The sequence below is a fragment of the Sprattus sprattus genome (genome assembly GCF_963457725.1).
Source record: "Sprattus sprattus genome assembly, chromosome: 2".
Lineage (NCBI taxonomy): Eukaryota > Metazoa > Chordata > Actinopteri > Clupeiformes > Clupeidae > Sprattus > Sprattus sprattus.
Window position 1 is genome coordinate 47,539,359 of NC_137921.1, and position 24,102 is coordinate 47,563,460.

Consider the following 24,102-nt stretch of genomic DNA (forward strand, 5'->3'; position numbering starts at 1 on the left):
TGTGGGTGTGTGTCTCTGGGGCTCATGACCTCAGCTTTGTGATCATATTGTCTGGGCTCAGATCCACAATAACACCCCTCACTCACAAAGTGCTCATGTGCGCACACACACACAGAAATATGCATACACACACTCACTACTGGCTCTGTCGCTCTCTCTTTCACACACACACACACACACACACACACACACACACACACACACACACACACACACACACACACACACACACACACACACACACACACACACACATACACGTATGCGAATATGCATACACCAAAACCTGCACTAACACAATTATCCCTTAACAATATACATCAAAATACATCCAACCACCCAGCCCTAACACCCACAAAATAAACACACCCTTTTGCACAGACACCCGATGTGTGGTCACCCTCTGACTCTCTTCTCTCCCTGGGGAGTCCACTACACCCGCCTGCTCCTCACATTCTTCTCTGTTCCGTTACATTCTGTATCCACTGGTAGCTACTGGTGGGGTTCTCCATATGAAGAGCAGTACCATCACATCTTTAATCAGCACCTACAGTATGCTCCTCTCAGACCGGGTGTGTTTTGAGTCAGCCATGGCCAAACAAGCCTTTCAATGCGATCAGGAGAAAGATGGCCTACCCCCCTCCTCTCTCTCTCTTTCTATATCTCTTTCTTTCTCTCTCTCTCTCTCTCTCTCAAAGCCTTCATTGTCATAGTGTCTCCTGAATGATAAATTACTGCTCCACGACACTGATCTCTCTCTCTCTCTCTCTCTCTCTCTCTCTCTCTCTCTCTCTCTCGCTCTCGCTCTCTCTCTCTCTCTCTCTCTCTCTCTCTCTCTCGTCCTTTCAGTCACTGTTGCCCTGGGGGCCTGAACTTTAAATTGTTCTTCCTGGAGGAAAACATCTTTCCAAGAATGTTACAGACTGCAGAAAAGTGAGTTATGTGAGTGTGTGTAGCTGTTTGGACTCCAAACATCAGTTCAGTTGCTTTCTATCTTAAGGCCAGGTCAAAAGGAAGTAAGTTTGAATTAGCAAACTAATCTAACCTATATATCTGGGACACACACGTACATGCACGCACACATACGCACACAAATGTACACAAAGACATAGAGGCTCTTATAAAAAAGGACACTTCAGATCGTTATCGCATTTGCTTTGCTCTTTCTAAGCATGCATGCAAAGACATTCAGTGATCAAACTCTCCCCAACAAAGACAAAGATACAGAACCACACACACAGACACAGAATCACACACACAGACACACAATCGCACACACACACACACATACACACACACACAGACACACACACACACACACACACACAGACACACAGACACACACACACACACACACACACACACACACACACACACACACACACACACACACACACACACACACACACACACACACACACACACACACACACACACACACACACACACACACACACACACACACACACACACACACATGCTACATACAAAGGCACAGGTGCCCAGACACACCAATACTTGATCATAAATGTACGCACCTATTGCAGACACATGCTTTAGAAGCTAGAGGAAATTTTGAAACTTTCCGTACCTTTTTACAAATCGGTCTTTCACACCTTCTCTGCCAGGACAACAAGGAAATAACACCCAAGAGAAACCTACTGACCACATTAATCAACACGCATTAATCTGCCATACCCTCTCTGCTAAATAACATCCCACTCGTTATTTAAAACGCAGACAGATTTTCGCATATATTATCAATATGCATTTGCTTGTAAAAATATGACGCATATACTGTTTATATATATAAATATACAGTACATATTCTGTAAAGCACCCTACGGAAAAAAAACAGAATAATAATGAATGGTATGTATGTCATGGCACAGCAAAAAGAGACATGCAGAGGCAGTATGGATAGCGCTATGGTTGTGATTAGTGAGCCGTTGTTGGTGCTGGTGGCTCCTGCCTCTTGCTTCCTGTTTGCCTCGCGTGCTCCACTCAGCCTGCTTCCTCCTCGCTACATGTGATACTAATGACAGTGATTATATTTAATTGAATATGGGGCTGAATGGTGACCATGTAATGCAGTTAGGAAGCGTGCTTCTCCAGCTCAACTCACTGGGGTTGCACAGGGAAGCATAAGGCTGTGTGTGTGTGTTTGTGTGTGTGTGTGTGTGTGTGTGTGTGTGTGTGTGTGTGTGTGTGTGTGTGTGTGTGTGTGTGTGTGTGTGTGTGTGTGTGTGTGTGTGTGTGTGTGTGTGTGTGTGTGTGTGTGTTTGGCTGGGGTGGGGTGGCTGCATGTGTGGAGAGATTTGTTGGGGAAGATCATTGACATTGACGTCAAGCAGTCTGCTGCGACTGGTAACCCTTAAGGGTCCATAAACACAAAGCAGACATTTCAGCAACATGTGCAACTAAGAGAAAGGTTGACTGCAGCTACGTGTAGACTCACAGTACAATGCTACAGACACAGATCAGATACAAAGCTTAATGAACTGATCAGTGACAACGCAGTGACCACACTCTCTTTTAAAAATGCCAATATGTTTAAAATTATCATAATTTTATATTTAGCAAACCATTATACAAAACAAGCAATAAATGCATTTACATTTAGCCCCAAGCATTATAATCATCGTTATATATTTACTGTAAACCAAAGACACATTTATTTCGTAGACTATATACCAGCACGTAGAGCTAATAAAATAATATTGAATACTGGATGGTATCTGGTGAACAGCAGGTTGTAGTTCAGAGCTTTAGCTCTGAGTGTTCTCCTTGTTGCATCAGGGTACCGGAGGGTGTTATTCATTGTTATTCAGCTATGTTTACGTCTCCACGCCCTACAGTCGGCGAGCTTGCAGAATCTGCTTCCCATACAAAAGCAATCTATCAGACTGTATGAATTATGCATTCTTGCACTTTACTTAGACAAAGCATGCTTGCTAGATCGGCAAGACATTTCCAGGAGCAGTACTCGGAAGCAGGCACTTAACACACTTATTGCTCCGTAAATGCAAGCATTGTCTGAGTGCAGAGTTTCGGACACAGGCTGAAATGCAAGGGAAAATGTTTTGCCTAAGTGGCTTAAGAGACTAACAGCATCGCTCAGTGTTCAATGGTACCACCATGCCCTGTTTCTCATAGGAAGGTCCTACCCATTTAAACAGCACCCTCAGCACTGCTGCAAAGCAGAATGTAAACAATCTAAGATAAGGCAACCCTTCCTCATTCTGACAAATCTAAACTCTCATTCAACAATAAGATCAACTGCAGTTTAAGTAAAGCCATTAAAACAGACACACATAGGTGTGTGTGACTCACCCTGACAATGTAATTAGCCCCTGTGCTGGAGATCTTCTTGTCGGGGTGCAACCACCCCTGAGACGGCTTGTGGATTAAGCCACCCTTCTGGCTGAGGTCCTCCCCACCCAGCCACATACCCTCCAGCCTTGCCCGTCGGCTCCCGGTCCTGGATCCGCTGGGACCCCCAGGGCTCCCCGAGGCCTCTGCACCCATGTTGGAACCCCTGGAGCTGGGGCTGCCAGAGGGGGCTGATGCCCTATGCCTGCCCAGGGCCTGGAGGGAACAAGGGGTGACACAAACAGGGTCACAGGAGTTCAGGACGGCGGCTAGGCTTGCCACAGGGCCGAGGATGGCCGAAGTACCTCCGCCGCCAGCACCCCTACTTCCTCCCCCACCCGATTCTGAGGCACCATCCCGGGCCGCAGCCCCCCTGCCTGAGTCCTTGCTGCCGCCCGAGCTGGAGCTAGAGCTGGAGGGGCTGCGGCTGAGCAGCGAGTTGGAGAACTTCCACTGGGGCATCCTGGGGATGAGCATGCAGAAAGTGGTGGTGCCATCCTGGTCCCCATCCAGGCAGGGCGAGTCGGCCAGCGCCTGGGCTGAGGAGGAGGAGACAGAGGAGGCGGACGCCTGGTGAGCGCGGTCCAGGGGGGGCAGTGGGAGGCCGGTGGGGCCAAGAGATGGTAAAACTGGAGTGGCCACCACTTTGCCACTCATGGCGATGCTCTGCATGAGGTCGTCGGAGGAGGTCACCGAGTCGTTGCGGAAGCGGCCATACTTTGGCTTATGTAGCATGCCCAGAGGAGCGGAGCGCTGCGGGGAGACGGATGGAGGGAGCGCTCACGGAGGAAAAAACTGAGGGAGGAGGAGGGAAGGGGAGAGAAAGGGAGGGAACGGGGGAGGGAGGGGGAGGAGAGGTGAAATGGGAAGGAGTGAAAGAACAAGGAAGGGAAAAATGTCTCCTGCTAAAAAAAACAGCCTTTCCTGGAGGAGGATTCCTTTTCTCTGCTGAATGAGAGCTTGCCGGTCCTCGCCCCACTGCTCCGCACTCACTCACTCTTCCTCCCTCTCTGCTCCCTCTCTGACAGCTGGACCACTCTGTTGGTGTGGCTCAATTGCCTGCTTGCCTACTCCCTCCCTCCTTCTTTCTCTCCCTTCCTCCCTCCCTGCCTCCTGCCCTCCCTCTCTCGCTGATGTCATTCTGTTATTGCTGCTGTATTAGCCCAGTGCAGCCCAGCTGCCCGTAGAGAGCATTAGAGCGCTCTCACATACAGACACGCTGACACTCACGTCACATCAGTCAAGAGTCCCACAGATATGACCACCCATAAATACCAACATAGTCCACAGATGCATGGACATACACATCTCTGATGCACATATATAAGCTGATACATAACATGCACAGATATTTTACAAATATTACTGTAATAATTGAATTCCTTTACTGGCAGTCATCTGCACCAACCCAGCCACAAGTAAAAGATGGCACATTTGCAAGTGTGCAACAGAACTTTACCTGAAATGTTTTGTCTAAGAAGGTGTTCCATGACTCTGGGGAAAGAGAGAGCGAGAGAGAGCTCTCCATTGCTGCCGTATGTAAAGTCTGTAATGAACGCTAAGCAGAAAACAAAGTCCTCTATGTATGTTTGGCATGTTGCAAAAGAGAGAAAACCACTTCCAGTGGTCTCTGACGTGAGCGAACTCCCAGTAACGCACACAGTGATCTCACAATGTGTGCACTGCATGCTCACAAATCAACAGGAAGCATGGGAGTCGCCTTCTTTTCTGTGTCACTGAGTGGGTGTCGGGCCTTCACGTGCACAGAACATGCTATCATGGCACAAATACCACACCAGAACAACTTCCCTAAATACACAACTCTCATTTCCATTCTAAAATAGGTCACATCCTTTGACAGGTCATCTAAATAGGTGACCCTAAACCCTGTTGATCTATTCCTATTTTTGACTAATACCCTCCATCTTCTTATCATGTTTTATAATCTCAGTGTACATGCTGCCTGATATTTAGGTGCTACCTTTTTAATAAATCTGTATCTTATAGTTTTTAATAATTTAATCAAATTAATTTTCACATCACATTTGTAATTGTTATCAGCTGCTATTGATAAAAGAACAACATCCACAGCATCAAGATAATTGCCAGCAATGTGCTCATCTCAGAGAGAGGGAGTGCGGCTGTCTTTGTGTGTGGATATGGGCAATTTGGTCTTCAGTAATTATCTTTAAGGACAACGCCACGAGGAGCTTCGCTTGCATGACAGCACTACTTAGGGAGAATTAAACCCAGAGGCGTAAAAAGCCCTGCCTGCTGCTTCTGGGCTCACGTCCCCCCATGGCTCCCCAGAGAGACATCACTATCTGCAGGAAGTCAGGCTGGGGGGAGGTAGCGGGGGCATTGCAGGGCAGATTGCTACAACAATCCCCCAACACACGCTCACCAACACTTCTCCCTCCACCTCGCTATCCCTCACACGGCAGCAACAGTTCATTTTTATTAGACAGCTCAAAGTGGGTTAAGTAAGGATTTGCACGGCACACCTTTCCTAGATCTGGTGCACAGTATCTTTCTGCAGGCAACAAAATGTAATTCAGATGTAATGTGGAAACTCTGAATTAGGGCACAAGTGATACAAGCTTTCGGGCAAACTTGTCACTTTGGTATAGGGCAGAGGCTACATTTCTTAAACTGTAAAATACAGGGCAGGAGAAAACCACATAGTTTAAATCTCCATCTTGTAAGTAACACATTCATTTTCTGAACATGACAGAATAATACAATCAACATCTTATAGGGTAAAAAAAATAAACACAGAAAGAGAACACAAATGGTGGCAGTCAAACCAAATCTGCTTCAGGGCGTCTGACGGTGGGCAATTTGCTGTATGACCTGGGTCACATTGGCTAAAATTGGATGATGGCTCAAAATCAACCTGGGACATTCTTCAGAAAACCAGACTTTGAAGCACAAGACACACAAGACACACAAGACCACATTACATTACATTTTCTTGACTTTGACTCTACAGTTCAGCATTCTGCTTTTCACCCTAAACTGAACATTATGCCAAAAAAAAAAAACAGATTCAATGAAAATGAATAGACTTTTACATTACAATTATCTAGAGGTAAAGAGCAAATATTCAACTGAACTATTTTTTGCCTGACTATATGGATATAAAAACTTGTTTCCAGTTGAGACCAAGATAATTATTTCCCCCGAGTATGTGTGCAAAACATGAAAAAGCAAATACAGAAGATTTTTTTGCCAAATGGCAGAGTGCATTAAAACGTACCTAACTAAGAGGAAGCTGATAAGGCACGATGAGACATGACATTCAAGTCCCAATATCAGATGGAATTTGAGGAGGCGCGTGATATGGGCTGCCAGAAGTTGCATCACCAACAGTCATTCATTCGAGTGAGTCATGGACTGGAAGAGTTTGCATGGTCCGCTGAAGAAAGGGTTACAGGTCAAAGTCAGGGCCACCAACACTCCTTATCCCTACACCCATTACACACACACACCTACACACACTCACACACACACCTACACAAACACACACACATCTTTACTCTATTTTGTTTCTCTTTCTAACACACACACCTCCAACAGTGCTGATAAGGCTATTACAATGCGATGAGCTCAAAAGTCACTGATATATTTATGTTTTTGTCAACATAGGCTATTTGTGTCAACATTTGTAATGTATTTGTTACAAACACAAAACATGCTCTGAAGTTTCAGACAAGTTCATGTTAGGCCTGTCCCTGTTATTTGGTATTTGTTTAAATGTGTAGGCTATTGATACAACATATACACGACAACAATTAACACAATTCATCATCATAATTTTAAGGAGGGGTCTTTGTTTTACAAGTACTGAACACGAGACTGATTCCTTATATCTATTTCTCTATCTATCTATGAGTCGTTTCTTATTTAGAAGTTATGTTTTAACTTTGTACCCTGTCTATGAAATCGATCTGTTTACCTATGCTACAAAATCCTTTCTGGTGCATGTGATAAATATTCATGCCAGGAAAAAGAAGTAGTTTTAGAGTTACTCAGTCACTTTCCTGTTTTTTCCAGTGCGTCCGGCCCACAGGGTTTTACCATAATAACAAGCCATCACCATGCCACAAGGCTTCTTTGCTGAGCCAACCAATGCCATTACAACAAGGAAAACACAAATAACCAGAGCACTCAGTGCAAATTCATGTCACTCATTTACAGGGAGCTTGGTCAATGGGGCTTGTTTTGAAATGTTCCCTGTGGTCAAATATCCCTCTGTTCATACAAAAATAAATTAGACATATGCTTTTGAATCAATACCAGTATCTATTAAGACTATGAACATTTACTGGAAAGTATTTGTACTGGGTTGTTCACTGAAACTTAAATGTTGTCTTTTTTTTGGTCGTATTTATGAGGCCTAGCTATAGTTGTCAACATATAAAGGTCACCTTTGAAAACAGGAACAGATGTGGTCACAACGCTAGCGCTGGTGAAATGTCAAGCAAAGTAACACATTTAAATAACACATTTAAATAAGTTGCACAATCAACCACAACACAGTAAACAACTTAGTCAGGTAGGCCATATACACAGTGTTTGTTAGGTGAAAATTCACCATCAAGTTTACCTCGGACTCCAAAGTTGTGTTTAAGTATCTTTTTATTCAATATGCATTTTGGGCTTACTCATGTCTTGGCAGACGAGAGTGAAACACGGGCGCACTCCTATCTTGAAGGATTGTGGAGAGTGTGAGAGCCCGGGCTCACTCCCAGACTGCAGCAAACGAGAGAGAAGCAAAGTCAAACACATCACACAAGGTTTATACGTAGGTTGAAGTTAGCGTTTCTCTGACGCCAAAGCAATATGTCAGCAGAGATAGTGATTCAGTACACAATGGCATAAAATTAATACACACACAATTTATTTATATAGTCAAATATAAATAAATAGAGTTTCACATTTCTCTATCAGTGTTTTTTTTTCATTTAAACTATGGAATGTATCTGCCTCTCTAATCTTGCATTGTGTGGTATGTTTATTCACTATATAGGTGGAGAAATACATTTAGAAGTCAGATAAACCATATACAGTGTTGATTTGTATTCATTTAAACTGTATAGTGGGTTATGTTTATTTCCTATTTGGTGGAGAAATAAGTTTAGAACTCTGGCTTTAACTTTAGAGTGAGTTTTTTATGTAAATGCCAAACCTAACATGTTTGTAATTTATTTAGAGCTTAGCCTACATCTGAAGTTACAATTCCATTTTTAAAAATACATACTTATTTCATGTTAAGGCGCCAGAAACGATCACAGCAGGTGCAGTTTTTTTATTGATAAAAACAAAACTGCTTCTGGACCAAGGATAATGACATCATTAGCCTATGGAAAAGATAATGTTACACATCTTCTCTTGTGCATTCTGGGGTTTTGATTCTTTCTGTTGTCATTCTAATGCAAATATTGTTTTAAAGGCACCCAGTGCAACTTTCGAGGCTTAAAAATAAACATTCAATTTCTAGTCTTTTTTACACGTAGTAAGTTTCAATAACTCCATACCATTACATACCCACATTCAAGCAGCAAAGATGAGACGTCGTTGTGTGGTGAGAACTGATAGAAAATCGATAACAACAACAATCGCCGCCATTTTCTTTATTTTTTGTAACCTACAATAAATAAAGCAGGCTTCCAGTCAATGGAAAAATGGCTTCTCCCCACCGGTGATTGTTGTTGTTTACGATTTTCTATCAGTTCTCACCACACAACGACATCTCATCTTTGCTCCTTGAATGTCGATATGTAATGGTATGGAGTTATTGAAACTTACTACGTGTAAAAAAGACTAGGAATTGAATGTTTATTTTTCATTGAATGTTTACATAAAGTTGCACTGGGTGCCTTTAACAAAAAAAACCTGGACACTTCACAACCTAATTGCTGAAGTATAGGCTTTCCATTCTTGCTAAATTGATCTCACTAGTGCTTCAATTAAACTGTTGTATGATATAACAACGTGGGTTATGTGCAATATCAAATACAAATCACAATAGTGCCCCTGCGTCGACTCAGCTCCGCGCTAAGATTCAGCACAGCGGCGAAGGCAACCGTTTTTGACTCTCTCCACTGACAAACACCATGTTGCCTTATGCTGCGGAATGGGAATAAACCATACGGAAAGAATTCAAAGGAAATGTGTCGGTGGCAACAGTAAAAAAAAAAAAAAAAAGATTTTTTTTTTTTCTGGAAAAACCAGAGCGTGGGAATAACTAATCCAGACCAATAATACTCAAACTTGATCTAATTTCGTAGCAATATTGCTAAAGTTGTATCTAAAGTTCCGGTTCCGTGGCCGTAGTTTATGCCTTCAAATAAACGTTTAGATATAGACCTGTTCATTACATAACCACACATTAGATTGACCCACATCACATGAGAAAATTATAAACTGTTCAAGTGGGAGGTCCCTCAAATACGTACGCTTTCCTTAAACCAAGCCTGACCAATCAGAGTGCAGAGAGGGACCGTTTGAGTTTAAATTTTGTTCCAGGAAACTTCAAATTGCGCCTACTGCTAGAGTTGTTGAAAAGGAGAAACGTTTTGATCTCGCCACAAAAGCTTATTATTTTGAAACAACGCTATGTCGAAAAATCAGATATATTACTCTGACAAGTACACAGATGAGAACCATGAGTACAGGTAAGTGAATGCTAGCTTCCTAGTATAATATTTGTTTAGAATAAGCGCTAGCTTAGTTGATGCATAGCTAGCTTGTGATAGCTAACTTAGCTGACGTTAGAGTCTTACATTAACGTATTTTAGCTAGCTAGAATTTCAAATATATCAGATTGTGTGCCCTGTTTTAATATATGGCACTGTTCTCTGGTGAACGTGTTAGTTTCATAGAAGCACATTAGCAAACCAGCTATCTAACGTTTACATTGACGATAGGCATTCGATAAGTAAAGTTACGTTTAAGGTCTGCAAATTGTTGACTCACGTAAGTAAGTTAGCCATTAATGTTAATGATGTTTGAGTAGGCCAGTCTAGCAGTGAACTTTTTAAGTCTTAAGTGAGGTAGGTTAATGTGCCTAAAAGTCAACGTTAATATTAGCTACACTCAAGCTACAGCACTTTGTTTACTAGTCAGGCATATGAGCCACTAAATTAACGTTAATCATGGTTAAGTTATCTGAGGTCTAAACTGCCACCGATATTGACAAATTAGTATGATGCACAGGCATGTTATGCTCCCGAAGCAGCTGTCCAAGTTGGTACCGCAGTCTCACCTGATGACCGAGGAGGAATGGAGGGGACTGGGAGTGCAGCAGAGCCAGGGCTGGATCCACTACATGATTCACAAACCAGGTATGTCACAGATGGGTCAGTGCTGAAGACTACTGGGAAAACTAGTTGGTAATAGCCAGAGATGTATTTGACAGTTTGCTGGCAAATTGTGTTGTGTCTTAGAGATGTCAACAGCTTGAACTGGCATATTTTTAGAACTGTCTTTAGTCGTCTGTTGATGCAGAGTGGGTGTTTAGGTTTGATCTCACTGTGCACCCAACTAAAGCTTTGACCTGTGATTATGGCACTTTTACAACTGGTGTTGGCTACATTCAACAGAATTTTGAAGACTAAAAAGTGCAGAAAGGTTAAAAGGAGCCTTCAGTCGAACAGTGTTTGTTTGTGGCAGACAATTTCCAGCACATTATAGTGTTCCTGCTATGTGTAACCCTTCTATTAGGACTGGCCAAGTGACATTAATCTTACATTTATTCTCTTAAGAACCACACATACTGCTCTTCCGAAGACCCCTCCCAAAGGAATGAGAAGGCCATCGGAAGGAAACCACCCCAGTGGAATGCACTGTCTCCGACGGAAACAAAGTGTGCTTTTCTCTGCTTGTGTTTTGGTTTGAACATAAGGCCCTCTGCCGATCTTTGGTGTAAACGTCCCCCCTCAGACCTTTGGATGAGTGATAGAGGCCACCTTCAGCTGAGTGCTGGGTAAAAGTGTGCAGCCCTCGGGCTGGTGGACAGAGATTGTGTGAGTTTTAAATCCAGCCACAATAGCTCTGGGAAATCGAGGAAAGATGGAGTTTCTTTTTTGTGCGATAGATTGAGTGATCTCAGTTGTAAGCTTAGCTGCTATGTTGCTATTGAACTGAATTGTTTGCTGTACAACCTGAATGTTCAGTGGTTTAATAATGTGTTGGGGGGGGGGGGGGGGGGGGGGGGGAGAGTGTGACGGTCTGAAATTATATGTGGTCTTACTTTGTGTTTACATCCTCTATCTTATGTATTATCATAGACCAATGACTTTATTGCTGGTGCTGACTTTGTCACCTTGCAACAAAATAAATATTTTTCTGTAGATTGTGTTTGTGTTCATTATAATGGTTGATGTTTTATGCATTGTGAAATGCCCAAAATACAAATTTATGAGGGATCAGAGATCACATAATGCTGGCTGTCTCAAAGATCATTTTACTTCCATCATCTTTAATCAGTAATGACAATGCACAATGGAAACCATAACCATCTTGAAGCAATAACAAAAATGTCAAATTAATTACTTGACATTTTAGTATTCACAATGTCATGAGAATACCTCTATCACAATTTTCATGTTCTGAAAATGTCTGGCTCATATGTTTCATTTCAACTTTCCTGCACAATGTAAAAGGGGGGACCTGTTATGTGTTACACTCACTTATCATCTAACAGTGATGTCAGTCCAATACATCCACCACCAGGGGAGTGATGAACTCAGAGTGGCGAATGCCTAGAGAGAAGGCAGGAGCCCTGGGCTTGTGGGCCGTCACCTTCTCTGGGTTATGACTTCCAGGGCCAGGCTTCTGCGTGGAGTCAGAAGGGAGGCCGTGGCGGCCCAGCATGGAGAAGGCTGGCTGCCTGGGCAGGTAGATGCTGGGGTCTGTGCTGTTGTACCGGCCAGGGCCAGGTGTCTTCGACAGGTCCTCTGACTGGCAGCGGCCAGAGATGGAGTAGCTGGCACTGGTAGGCTTAGTGAACACATGAGCACCCATGACAGCTGGCAGAGTGTACTTATTTGGGGCTGGGACCATGTCGAGTGAACGGTAGAGCGTGCGTGCTCCTATTGTGTATGAAGGGGGCCTTCGTTTGGTGCTGCTGGGAAGGGCTTTTTCTGGACTGTACGCACCTGGGCCTGGAGTCTGGAAAACCCCCACTGGAGAGAATTATTTAAGTCAAATGTTTTGGTCACTTGATACAAACACACATGCAAACATTTTGAGTTCTGTTCACTTTAAACCGGCAAACTTCTTGAATACTATTGCTTTTGCTTTAGTTAAAGATTCTGGACAACGATGATACATTTAGTAGAGAATCCCTTCAAATGTTAGTATTTTAGACTGGTATATCAATGCAAATTTGTGTCAAAACAGAACTAGATTTAAATAAGTGGTGCAATGCTGCATGCTTTAAGATGTACTCCCTCCTTGATATGAGAGGGCAAAGTGGCAATCAGAGTGAAGGACAACATATTTTGTTGACGGTTAACTGTAACATTTGGAGAAGCCTCTCAAATCCAGTGCAGATGACATTAAGTACACCGTCACATATAGCTGTGTGTTTGTGCTGCTTGTGTATGTGTTTGTCATCTGCTTGCTGAGTGTTCTGCCATAGGCTGAATTGGCATTCTATTTAAAATTACTTCAGAATGCCAGCAGCACTACTGTCAAATCGGATCACTGGAATATTCCCTGTACAGCCTTTTCTAATTTTGTTAGCCTTACTTGATGTCTTCTTTTAAACTGAGTCTGAAGTACATCCAGAATACCTGAGATGACCTCTTCATTAAAATTTTTGTTTCATGAAATATTTCATGTTTCATGCTTAAATCAACAACAGAGGCTAAATGTTTATAATTTTGGAGGAAATCAGCATTGGGACATTCTTAGGGTCCATATCTCTTAGCCAGAGTCAAACAGAGTGAGTGAGATGAAAGTGTTCATAATAACTGTCAGTCGGCTCACCAGTCTTTCTCATCCTGCCCAGCATAGAGTATGCAGGGGTGCCATCTCTCCCAAAGCGAGTGATCTTTGCATCGACAAAATACTGAGGCCCTGGGCTGGAGTCTATGCTGTAGACTGCCCAAGCAATCAGCATTAATACAGGGATACTTAATTGTACAGGATAAATAATTGTATACAGCATACCAATACGACATAGCATGATAGAAATGTTCTAAAAAAAAAACATTAGACACAGAACTGTATGAGTTCTAGCAAACTCTGAAATAAAACTTCTTTAGTGTGGCTGGAGTCTCCCTCTAGTGGGGTCTGTGCAACATTACATCTTTTCTGGCCATATGCATGCATATGTATCTTGTACATAAGACATGGTTTAAAGAGGGGCGCTTATTTACCATGATTACATGTGTGAATGCAATGTTATGCTCAGAAATAGAAATATTGAATCTATTAGACCAACTCTGTAGATGCATGCATGCATCCATACAAATTAAGCACTAGCTGTAGAAAACCGGACTGGCTCAGCCAATCAGTAGATGGGTGAAAAGCTGTCACTCATGTATTACTCACGGTTATCACTCATCTTGCTGTGGAAGGTAAACGCTGGGCTTGTGGGCTTGGTGAAGTCATGACGCATGAATCCAATGGTGGGAGGGAGGGCATAGCGGGCAGGTCCTGGTCCTGACAAGGATATTTCAACACATGTCATCTTGATGGTTCTCTTTGCTGGTTTATTCTGTGCATTACACAATTACACCTTCTTTTTTACACACATTGCTTTCGAGAAAAGACATGATATTGTCTTTGTTCTTTGATTCTGTATTGTACAGAGTTAGTCACTCAAGTTCGACTTGGATAATACACAGGATAAAAAGAATACAGAGGAATGTGTTTAAATGTGTATTGGTGAGGGGTAAGGGTGCGGGGCCAGGGGTGTATTTCACCATGTGCTTAGTGAAATGAGGAATGTGGGTCAATAAAGCAACTGACTTTCTGTCGGCACAGAGTGACTATGCCTCTGTGTGTACACAGTGATACTGCCTGGGGAATGCTATGACATCAGCATACAAGAAGTGTCTGTTCCAGAGCTACTGAGAAACATTCTTTCACACCAGTGGAAGCATGTTCTGGCAAGTCTGCAAGCATGCAACCTCTTCCCCTCTCGTTCCCTTTCTCTCTCTCTGTCTCCCACTCTACCTACGTGATGATACCCTTTTTCTTGGAATCATTTTCTCTCTATTTTTCACCCTGATTTATCATACTGACCTTCTCAAAAGATACTTAAAAAAAAACTAAAGAACTAAGAACTAAGAATGACAACCATGCAGAACATTGCTTAGACCACTTGCCAATGGAAACAGGATGACACAAGAAACAAAACATGTCATCGCTAAATCAAAAGCTGAATATGATAAGAAAACCCAACTCTATTCTGACCATATTTGGAGAAGCTCACCCTTTTCCCGCCCTGCTATTAAAGGTCGTTTCTTCGTTGTTTCAGCCATGCTCGACCCGTGCCCGTGTGGAGACAGGGACTGTAACCCTAGGACCTGTAAAGACAAACTCCACTCCAGCACTATTTCCAATACCCAGCAAGAAACTCCAGTGATGACTGAAAGAGATCAAATAAGTCCTACTTCCACACGCTGGTAAAAAGACATCCAAAACAATTGTGAGAAAACGGCTTTATCTCCAAGTGCTTCTTCGAATGTGTCGAATGTCAGCCTGGAAAAGGAGTCAATTAGTAAGGCAGGTTATAGGTAACCTAACAGGTACCACAGTGCTGTCTGTGCCAGAAAGGGGTCCTCCAGGCTCACTGCATTGGTTCTGTCAGTCTCCACTGCATGTCTCCCTGCCATATAAAATGTCTCTATGTCATCTGAGTGATGAGATGACCTCAGTTCATCATCCACAGACTTGGAGGCTGAATCCAAAAGGTCACGTTTGCTGTTTTGCTTTGCGGGGGATTATTATAGGTTGAGGAACATGAGAGGCTCTTTGATGCCAATCCAGGACCCTTTTAACCTCCACAATAGGTACTCTCACAACCAATCCTATTAAAAATACAAACATGTTCACAAACACACACACGCATGCATCCATGGGTGACCACACTCATGTGTACACACACACACACACACAACCACAGGCCAGGGGCCGGTGCTTAGAAACAGTGTCATCACTTGAGTTGGTTCTCGTGTAACAGGATCCCTGGGCAGATAATCACTGAAACCAAGCCCTCCCTCCTTTCCCTTCCTCTCACTACCCCCATCCCAGGATGGACAGAATATCGCGGGGCAGTTGAGCGTGTGGGCAGATGCCGGGGTGATAGGCGGCTTGCTCCCCTGCAACGTGACAGTGGTGATAGTGACCCTCTCACTGGCCGGACACACTACACTCTTCTATCAGGGAACTCAGAAAGATGCTCTCTAATACAGTGGGAGCCAAATATTCAGGTTAATTTCTTTTGAAATGAAAAGAGGTTAGCTGCCAGTATTACAGAATATTAAGGAATAAATCTAGGGTGGATATTATGGAGAGTAAGTGCTTTATTTACCAAAAGGGGCAAACCTCTATTGTGGAGAGTGTGTTAAAGTGTGAATGTTATAAGTAGTACGCATACACTCACGCACACTTTCACATACATGAGCCCGTCAGGCAACTTGTCTAAGGGCATGAAATGCAAATGTGTGCAAAAGAAGTGCCTAAAAGCCTGTCAAATCGCAGCGGGATGTAAAAGGAGAGTTGCCAAAGGGCTTTGGTGGCTGAAAGTGTTGATTACTGTGTTGACCAGCAAATAAACATGAAACATTAACGGCCTCTAACTTTCCCCTGGCAGCTGCCACAGTAACCTGAGTGCTCTGGTGGTGACAAAGACAAACACTCAAGCTGGATGGCAAAGCATAGGCACACTGTGCCGACAGGCGTACCTTTACAGAACCCACACCAGACACTTGCAACCAAACCACAGATATATGATGAAAGCATTCACACAGTACTATTGTCCATGCAATAACACCAATGTACAGTGTCACATACAGTAGCCATCCATTTGTACAAACACATTATTATTGACATTAATGTTCATAACACTATATTTTCATACATTCTGTCAGTCAATTCTGGCACCGTGTGACTACTATGAGTGTAATGATTCTTAGGGATGAATGTATTCTGTATGCTGACACTGAAAGCAACAAAGTCAAAGGCAACAATACCAGTGTGACAATTCCATTGAACTTTTTTTTCAAATAAATACATTAACATGAGACTTGTTGTTGTGTACAAACTTTATTCTCTTATTTTCAAAAAAAAGGCAATGTATCTTAAATCCTCAGGCCGTACATTCAATCAAATGTTTAGAATAATTTACATTATAACACCAGACCAGACCACATTACTGGTCTCGTCATGAGGCTTAGTGAGTTGTAGCTTCTGCACCCACCAATCCAATCCCATCAGCTCTCATTCTCTGTGCACACTTGGTGACGCCTGGGGGGTCAAATGCTTTCGATTCGGCCGAGCTTATCTTTCTGTGTTTCTTTTCAGCTTAATGCTCTCATGGAGCAAGACTCAGTGCCTTCGCACAAGAATTAACCTTGTTCCGAGTGCAGGGTCAAGGGTTACAATAGAGGGTCAACTCTGATGTAAGAAGCTTAAAGTGTACACATTTGCCACAGGGCATCCAATGTGTGCCAATATCTGAACAGACAGATTAAATTAAGACGGAGGTGTGGCAATGGAAAAAAATAGAGCAGAGAAGCAAGGAAAACAAAACACACACAAGCACTAGCTACAAATAAATACCACAGATAGAAAAACAAACAAACAAACAACAGCAAACATTTCTTTTAACTCAGGTATAATTACAAACATAAATACTTGATTATTTTGATCTAGATTACAGGAAGATTACAGTGAATGGTAGCTACGGCAGGAGAGGCTATTTCTTCTACCAGAGAGGCAGAAAGCTTAGATAAGGGATAGGGAAAGAGATGGAGAAATAAAGAGGCAAAGGAGGAGAATGCTGGATAGTCTTCAAACACACACACACACACACACACACACACACACACACACACGTATGTGTGCACACACACACATCCATCCACACACACACACACACACACACACACACAAACACGCATGGGAACGAACAGGACCCACCACCTTACAAGAATTGCTCCAGCGTCTGTCTCTTTCTCTCTCTCTCTCTTTCTCTCTCTCTCTTTCTCCCCCTCTCTCTCCAGTCTCCACTCTCACACTATCATATTCACAGACATATACAAGAAGGATTCACATGGGCAGCTTCCTGATAGATGTTTCTGTGGAGGGAAAAAAAGAGAGGTTTCACCATGACATCTCCCTGTGTACTTGTTAGTGTTATCTGATGGTGGAAAAAAGATAGAGCGAGGAACAGGAGACAGAGGTCAAAAGCAGCGCGTACAAGGACAGACAGGAAAGGAATGATACATGAGAAGGTAGAGGGATAGAGAAGCTGGACAAGAGGAAACCAGAGTTAAATGAGAAACAATATAACATTAAAAAAAAAGACGGTGCCAAAGAAAGTGCAATGGATAAAAATATATATTTATACAGAGAGAGAGAGAGAGAGAGAGAGACATTCTCCTACCATCGCTCGGGTGAGTCCTTTGTGTCCAGCGAGAGCGTCTGACTGGCCATGGGCGTCTGCATCTCGGCGGGCAGCAGGAAGTGGGCATCTGGCTCAGCGGGAAAGGGCTCGGACTCGGAGTCGTACTCATAGGAGTAGTAGGAGACCTCCGACAGGGAGCCCTGTTCCTCTCCACCTGCAGCAGGGCGGAAGTCAACATGAACACACAACATCACGCCTTACTTCCACTGTAAAACTCACACATCCACACACACATGGATGGACAATCCACATAGAAGCTGAGGGAACAACTCTAGCACTGACCTGGCTGGTGGCAGTATAATGTCAGGAAACAATAGCTTCACAAAACAAATACAATCTGATGAAACCATACTTTTCTAATTGACAGTTATTCTTAAACCCAACTTTAACTTTTATTTACATGGAATGAGGACAAAAAACAAATTAGCCACTTGGCAATAACAAATCTAAAGTAATGTGCCCTTGGTGACAGAGTTTGCTGTCATTAGTGTTTACCCTTACTGGCCTCTAGGGGCCGCTCTGTCCGCACGCAGCACCGTGCTGCTCTGTATGCTCTCAGGGCGAGCGAGTGAGCGAGTGAGTGAGCGCGCTGACTGACTAAATGCCTTCATTCGCTTCCACAAACATGCACAAGGAGCTCAGGCTTCACCCCAGCCTCTACCTGTTGCATATTTGGCTCATAAGAGGGCACATTTCTGGAGGGGGCTGGCAGCGCTGGATCAGTGCGGCCCTGATCCATATTAATGGCCGTGGTATGAGGCATGTTTCCACAGCTTTTCCCCTCGCAGATAAAAGGCTTCAGGGAGGGGAAGAGAAGAGCGGCCCACATCACAGTGATACACATGGTGTCAGCACATGTGTTTCAAAGGCACAACTGGTATTTTAACCGCTGAAGTTTAGAGAGGAAGGGTTGGGTCAGGGGTTTGTAATGCTGTAATGGTTTTATTTGAAGTGTGTGTGTGTGTGTGTGTGTGTGTGTGAGAGAGAGTGTATGTGTGTGTGTGTGTGTGTGTGTGTGTGTGTATGTGTGTGTGTTTTTGTGTGTGTGTGTGTGTGTGTGTGTGTGTGTGTGTGTGTGTGTGTGTGTGTGTGTGTGTGTGTGTGTGTGTGTGTGTGTGTGTGTGTGTGTGTGTGTGTGTGTGTTTGTATGTTCATGTGTGTGTTATGCTCTGCACTGAAGGGACCTTTTGACTGCTGCTCCATTAAGAGCTACTGAAGGCTTCAGGCAAGAAGACAAGTCCACGCAAGCAGCACCACATCAAAAACTCTCAAGCACACACACACACACACACACACACACACACACACACACACACACACACACACACACACACACACATACAAACATCAGACACAATTTCTCTACATATATTACACACCACACTCCACACACACACACATGCATAGACACAGACATACTGTAAGAATGCACAAATATACTGTATGACTAGACAAACAAACACACACACACACGCACACGCACACGCACACGCACACGCACACGCACACTCACACAACAGCAGCAGACAGCTGGTACACCTAGCGCAGGTAATGTTTAATTGGCCATGAAGCAACAGCAGAGACCCGTAAAGGTCGTTATGGAGCACTAGCTTCAGTTTCAGACTTTTCTGGCTAACTATGCAAAGCCATCCCACCTAACAGCGCAGTGAACTATCACACAACACGTTCTACAGGCTACAGAAACACTGCAGAACCTCTTGCCATTTCGAAACGCTCTTCCAACTGGGTTCTCTGTTTACGTGACAGTTAACATCATTCACTTACAAAAAATGTCATATTTCTTGTGTAAAAGAACTGCAACCCAAGTTCCCGGAATACATAGTCAAAAAATGTCACTAGTTTTAAATTGGTCTCTTAATTGCAGTGTTTCTGTGTTTTTTTCATGGACTATTTGACAAAAAAATCAATCATTTCTACAAGAAATGGCAAAGGCCTTACTGCGTGTGCATTTAGAAGTAACCTCATGAAATGAATAGCAAATATGAACATGTAACGTTTGTGTAGAAGTTTGTAATCTGTGCTTAATCTGTATGCAGTCTGGAAGACTGAAGGGGTCGTCCCAGCTCTGCCTCTGAGTCTTTTTAAATATCAGAGGGGCAAGTCTGAACAGCTCATGAGCTGCAGTCTCCACCATCTCTTTCTAACACACACACACACACACACTCACACACACACACACACACACACACACACACACACACACCCACTGTGCTGCTAGCCAAGGGAGGCCAGATAAATACACAGACAGCATGAGTTCCGCTACGCCCTGCACCCCCCTTAACACACGCACACAAATACACACACACTAAGTTGATGCTTCAGCTCTCCAGCACCTGCCTTTACCTGGCACACAAACAAAAACAGTCTTCTGCCAGGAAGGCTCTCATTTGCGAGTATGTGTACAATAGGGGAAGGGTGGCTGAGAGGTTAGGACACATGTGTGTGTGAGTGTGGGTGAGGTGAATGAGACAGAAAGAGAGGGAGAGAGAGAGGGATAGATACCTGTGTGGATAAGAACTGCCTCCCGCTCAGATTCTTCCCCTGTGGCTGGATCTTGCTCTTGTCTTGACTCCACTGCAAGGACACACACGCACACACACACACAGGTTTACACATTACTGCAACAGATTCACGTCTAAAGGAACCCCAAGTTCTATCAGTCCCTATCAGACACCCGCTCACTCTTCACACACTCACACACAAACACTTTGGCACCCAAAAACCTTCTCATAGTTTGAATGCCATAATGAGCGTTTCTGCAAGCCTGCAAAAATAACCCACCAGCCGTGCTCTGTGAATGGGGCCGAACTTCCCAAAGCCTCCCAAGCTGAATAGGGGCTGAACTTTGCTCCCTTTTGTCACATTCGGTGTCTAGGAGGCCGGCTCCCTAAGAGGTCAGGCTCCCGAAAGAAAGAAAACATGCCTGTTTCGGCCCAAGCACTGAGCCGGCTCATTTCGTGCATTACTTCAGCCCCTCTGCTTCAGGAACTGTGCTAATTGGCGTCTACGGGCGATTGACGCGGCGGGGGTCGGTTTGGTGTGGAGGTGAACTTAAGTGGGTTTAGGTGAGAAGGGGGAGTGAAGGAGAAGGAGAGTGAGACGGAGACTGAGACTGAGACAGAGACGGAGACGGAGAGGGAGATGGGAAGCGGTGCCAGGGGCCCCTGGCATGGGTTGGCTGGCATGGCCTCAGTTTTCTCAGCTCCCCGCCGAGATGGTGCAGTGAAGCGTGGAGCCCTAATGGGGAGCACCGCAAACAAACACAAACACGGCTGCCGCCACCACCACCACCCGCCCGCCTGCCACTTCAGCTTCTTCTTACGCCCGCCTTCAAACGTTTGGCAGCCAGGCCAGGGGTCAGGGGTCAGGGGGTGAGGGGGGTGGGGGTTGTCTCACAGCATTTTTCCCCCCTGTGTATTCCCTTGATGTGCCGGCGTGAGTGTACACACAATTTTTTTCCTTCTTCTTAGAAAACATGCACTCACACACAAATTAAGATTTTTTTTTTGTTCCTGCTTTTTCCTGCTTGTGTTTATTTGTGTGTCATACAAACAAATGTACACACATACACACACACACACACACACACACACACACACACACACACACACACACACACAAACACTCACACACTATCTCTTTCTCTATCTCACACACACACACAAGTTTTTTTGTTCCTGCATTTTCGCCCGATGTGCTACACAAACAGAAAAGGCTCTTTGTTGCAGGCCTGCGCGTCCGAGAGGAATGTGGCCGGGCCCTGAGTGGCCGTGCACAAAAGCACTCTGTAATCTGGGGAGCCCAGTGACCCTGTAATAGAGCATCAGCCTGCACAGAGGAGGGGTGTGTGTGTGTGCTGCTCACAAGACTTCTGTGGCAGGCAGCTTGCACCTGAACAGCTGGTTCTCAGTCCGTGTCAGTGTGTGTGTGTGTGTGTGTGTGTGTGTGTGTGTGTGTGTGTGCATGTGGATACCTTGTTATCTTTCATAGTGAGCATGTGACATGAAGTAAACTAGTCTTAAATACATAAGCATACTGTTCATGCACATGCATATCCACACATACCCAATGTGCAATGCACAAGACTGTCATAAGTTTAACAATATTTTAACTTAACCCCACTAGACAACTGTCATTTGTGTTGTGTAACTGTGTGTGTTTGTGAACACCGCATTTCATGGTCAGAACGTGACCAGGGCTTTGATCCCACAGAGAGAGATTCTTTGTGAGAGGTCAATGTTTTCATTCAGTTGGACAACCCATTCAGTACAACTAAGTGTGGATGGCAGCGTCTGGTGCTGACGGAGGAGGGTGGATTGGTGATGGGGTGGCATACTCACTCTGCGGGCACTGGCTGAGCGGCACCTGCTCGATGCGGGTGTTGTTACGGCAGGCTGACACCTCCAGCTGGCACTGGTTCTGGTAGAGTTGGCCGTCCGAGCCGCACACGGGCTCGCCGTCGTAGCCACAGTCCCGGTAGCAGGTGCACCGCTCGAAACGCTCCTCCTCCGGGCAGCCCATCACACTGTTACACGAGCTGCTCTGCGCAAAGCCTGATGGGAAAGGTGAAGTCAGCCAGGAGGACTGAGTCATGTGCCCTGTTACCTTTCATTCAGGCTCTGTGGAGAGGCCTCAACTTAACTCTCTGGAAAGGGCCCCACTTATACACCATTAAAATGAGTAAGCAGAGCAAGGACATGACTGGTGGTGCTGGGATGGATGAAGTCTGTACTCGTCAGAAAAGATAAAGAGACAAGTGTGGGGGGTCTCTGCATCCTTATTTCCGTATGATGAGTTTGAAGGCCTGTGGGTCTTGCATCACCTCATACTTGACATAAACCCTCTGTTGCAGCATTCAAATTTGGCTAAAATCTGCTACGCCCTTTTTGAACTGGGACTTATTGGAAATAAATACTTATTGGAAATAAATAAAGTGTCTGTGGATGAGCATACTGTGTACTGGTATGTGCCAGTGGGATCTGGGGATCAGGTCTGGGATGTGTAGTGCATAAGGAGGGTTGTGAGTTGAGGTCTGCACCTGTCCACTGGTAACTGGAGCTTTCCACCTCGTTGCAGGTGGGGCCGTCACACAGCTCCCGCGCCAGAGGACTGCTCTCACTCACGTTGTAGAAGCGGGTTGCCTCGAATGCTAAACCAAACACATACACACAGACAGGCACACACACAGACAGGCACACACACACACACACACACACACACACACACACACACACACACACACACACACACACACACACACACACACACACACACACACACACACACACACACACAAAATCAAGTTAACACATTTCCTTACAGATCTGAAATATCATAATTCCGAGTTGATTAATGCAATGTTACATAGTTTTTTTAGGAGGTGACATTTGTATCATAACATTTTCCAAAATCTTCCAAAACCAATCTTTCATATGTGCTGGCAGAAAGCATTCATTCAGAATGGAAACCATTTATCACATTATTAAGTAGTAGTATGGCATGCCATCACTCTAAATGAGACGGTTCCTTTTCAGTGCCAAAACCAATACTTGTACATACCTATGCCACCCCTTAACATAAGCTGTTTGTACAGAGTTAAAGCTACAAATGTCCACCGAATCCTTTCCTAACAGTCCAAAGCACAATACACTTCGTATGACTGATTATCTCTGATATATTGAAACTAATATCCCATTCCATGCTGCCATTAATCTTCACTGTTTCCGTGGCGTTTGAGCTGTCTGAGTGAAGGCTCGGCCACGCTGGCCTGACTCTCACACGCACGTCGCACCTGGCTCATAGTAGTCATACACCTTGACGGGCACAGGTGCCGTCTTGCCCACGATGTACTCCCTCAGCGCCTGGAAGGCCACACACGTCATGCACTGGCTGGGAATCTGATGAAAGAGAGAGGGAGCGAGAAAGAGAGAGGGAGAGAAAGAGAGAGGGAGAGAAAGAGAGACAGAGAGGTGAGCCAAGGTAAACTCCAGGGCATGGTTTCCTGCTGTTCTTGCCAGCAAGCACGATGCCAGGCGTCTTAGGAGCTTTGCACCTGACTT

General features: G+C 44.4%; 4 protein-coding genes across 4 annotated transcripts in view; 1 reads left to right on the forward strand and 3 right to left on the reverse strand.

The window, feature by feature from the left end:
• The window catches only part of shc2 (SHC (Src homology 2 domain containing) transforming protein 2), a gene marked incomplete at both ends in the record, with an annotated part of 14,784 nt that extends 10,677 nt beyond the window's left edge, over positions 1-4,107 (reverse strand). Inside the window, one exon of the mRNA XM_080860655.1 lies at positions 3,334-4,107. Within this exon, the coding sequence (XP_080716781.1) occupies positions 3,334-4,107 (774 nt within the window). The remainder of the gene's footprint in view (positions 1-3,333) is intronic.
• A 5,839-nt stretch (positions 4,108-9,946) lies between these two features.
• cks2 (CDC28 protein kinase regulatory subunit 2) lies at positions 9,947-11,324 on the forward strand. Its single transcript, XM_080833734.1, has 3 exons — positions 9,947-10,052; positions 10,594-10,721; positions 11,142-11,324. Exons 1-3 carry the CDS (start codon positions 9,994-9,996, stop codon positions 11,183-11,185), a joined length of 231 nt encoding a protein of 76 aa, XP_080689860.1. The 5' UTR covers positions 9,947-9,993; the 3' UTR covers positions 11,186-11,324.
• Positions 11,325-12,087: 763 nt separating this feature from the next.
• Positions 12,088-14,873, reverse strand: cimap1d (CIMAP1 family member D; the record flags this gene model as incomplete). Its single annotated transcript, XM_080833741.1, has 4 exons — positions 12,088-12,563; positions 13,372-13,485; positions 13,939-14,049; positions 14,825-14,873. The coding sequence occupies 4 exons, from the start codon at positions 14,871-14,873 to the stop codon at positions 12,088-12,090; spliced, it is 750 nt and encodes a 249-aa protein (XP_080689867.1).
• A 1,826-nt stretch (positions 14,874-16,699) lies between these two features.
• cpamd8 (C3 and PZP like alpha-2-macroglobulin domain containing 8) overlaps positions 16,700-24,102 on the reverse strand; it is a 47,564-nt gene continuing 40,161 nt past the window's right edge. The window contains exons 38-43 of the mRNA XM_080860756.1: positions 23,835-23,940; positions 23,082-23,192; positions 22,384-22,596; positions 20,546-20,617; positions 18,002-18,176; positions 16,700-17,693 (exon numbers count right to left, since the gene is read on the reverse strand). Coding sequence (XP_080716882.1) covers position 17,693; positions 18,002-18,176; positions 20,546-20,617; positions 22,384-22,596; positions 23,082-23,192; positions 23,835-23,940 — 678 coding nt within the window. The 3' untranslated portion in view covers positions 16,700-17,692. The remainder of the gene's footprint in view (positions 17,694-18,001; positions 18,177-20,545; positions 20,618-22,383; positions 22,597-23,081; positions 23,193-23,834; positions 23,941-24,102) is intronic.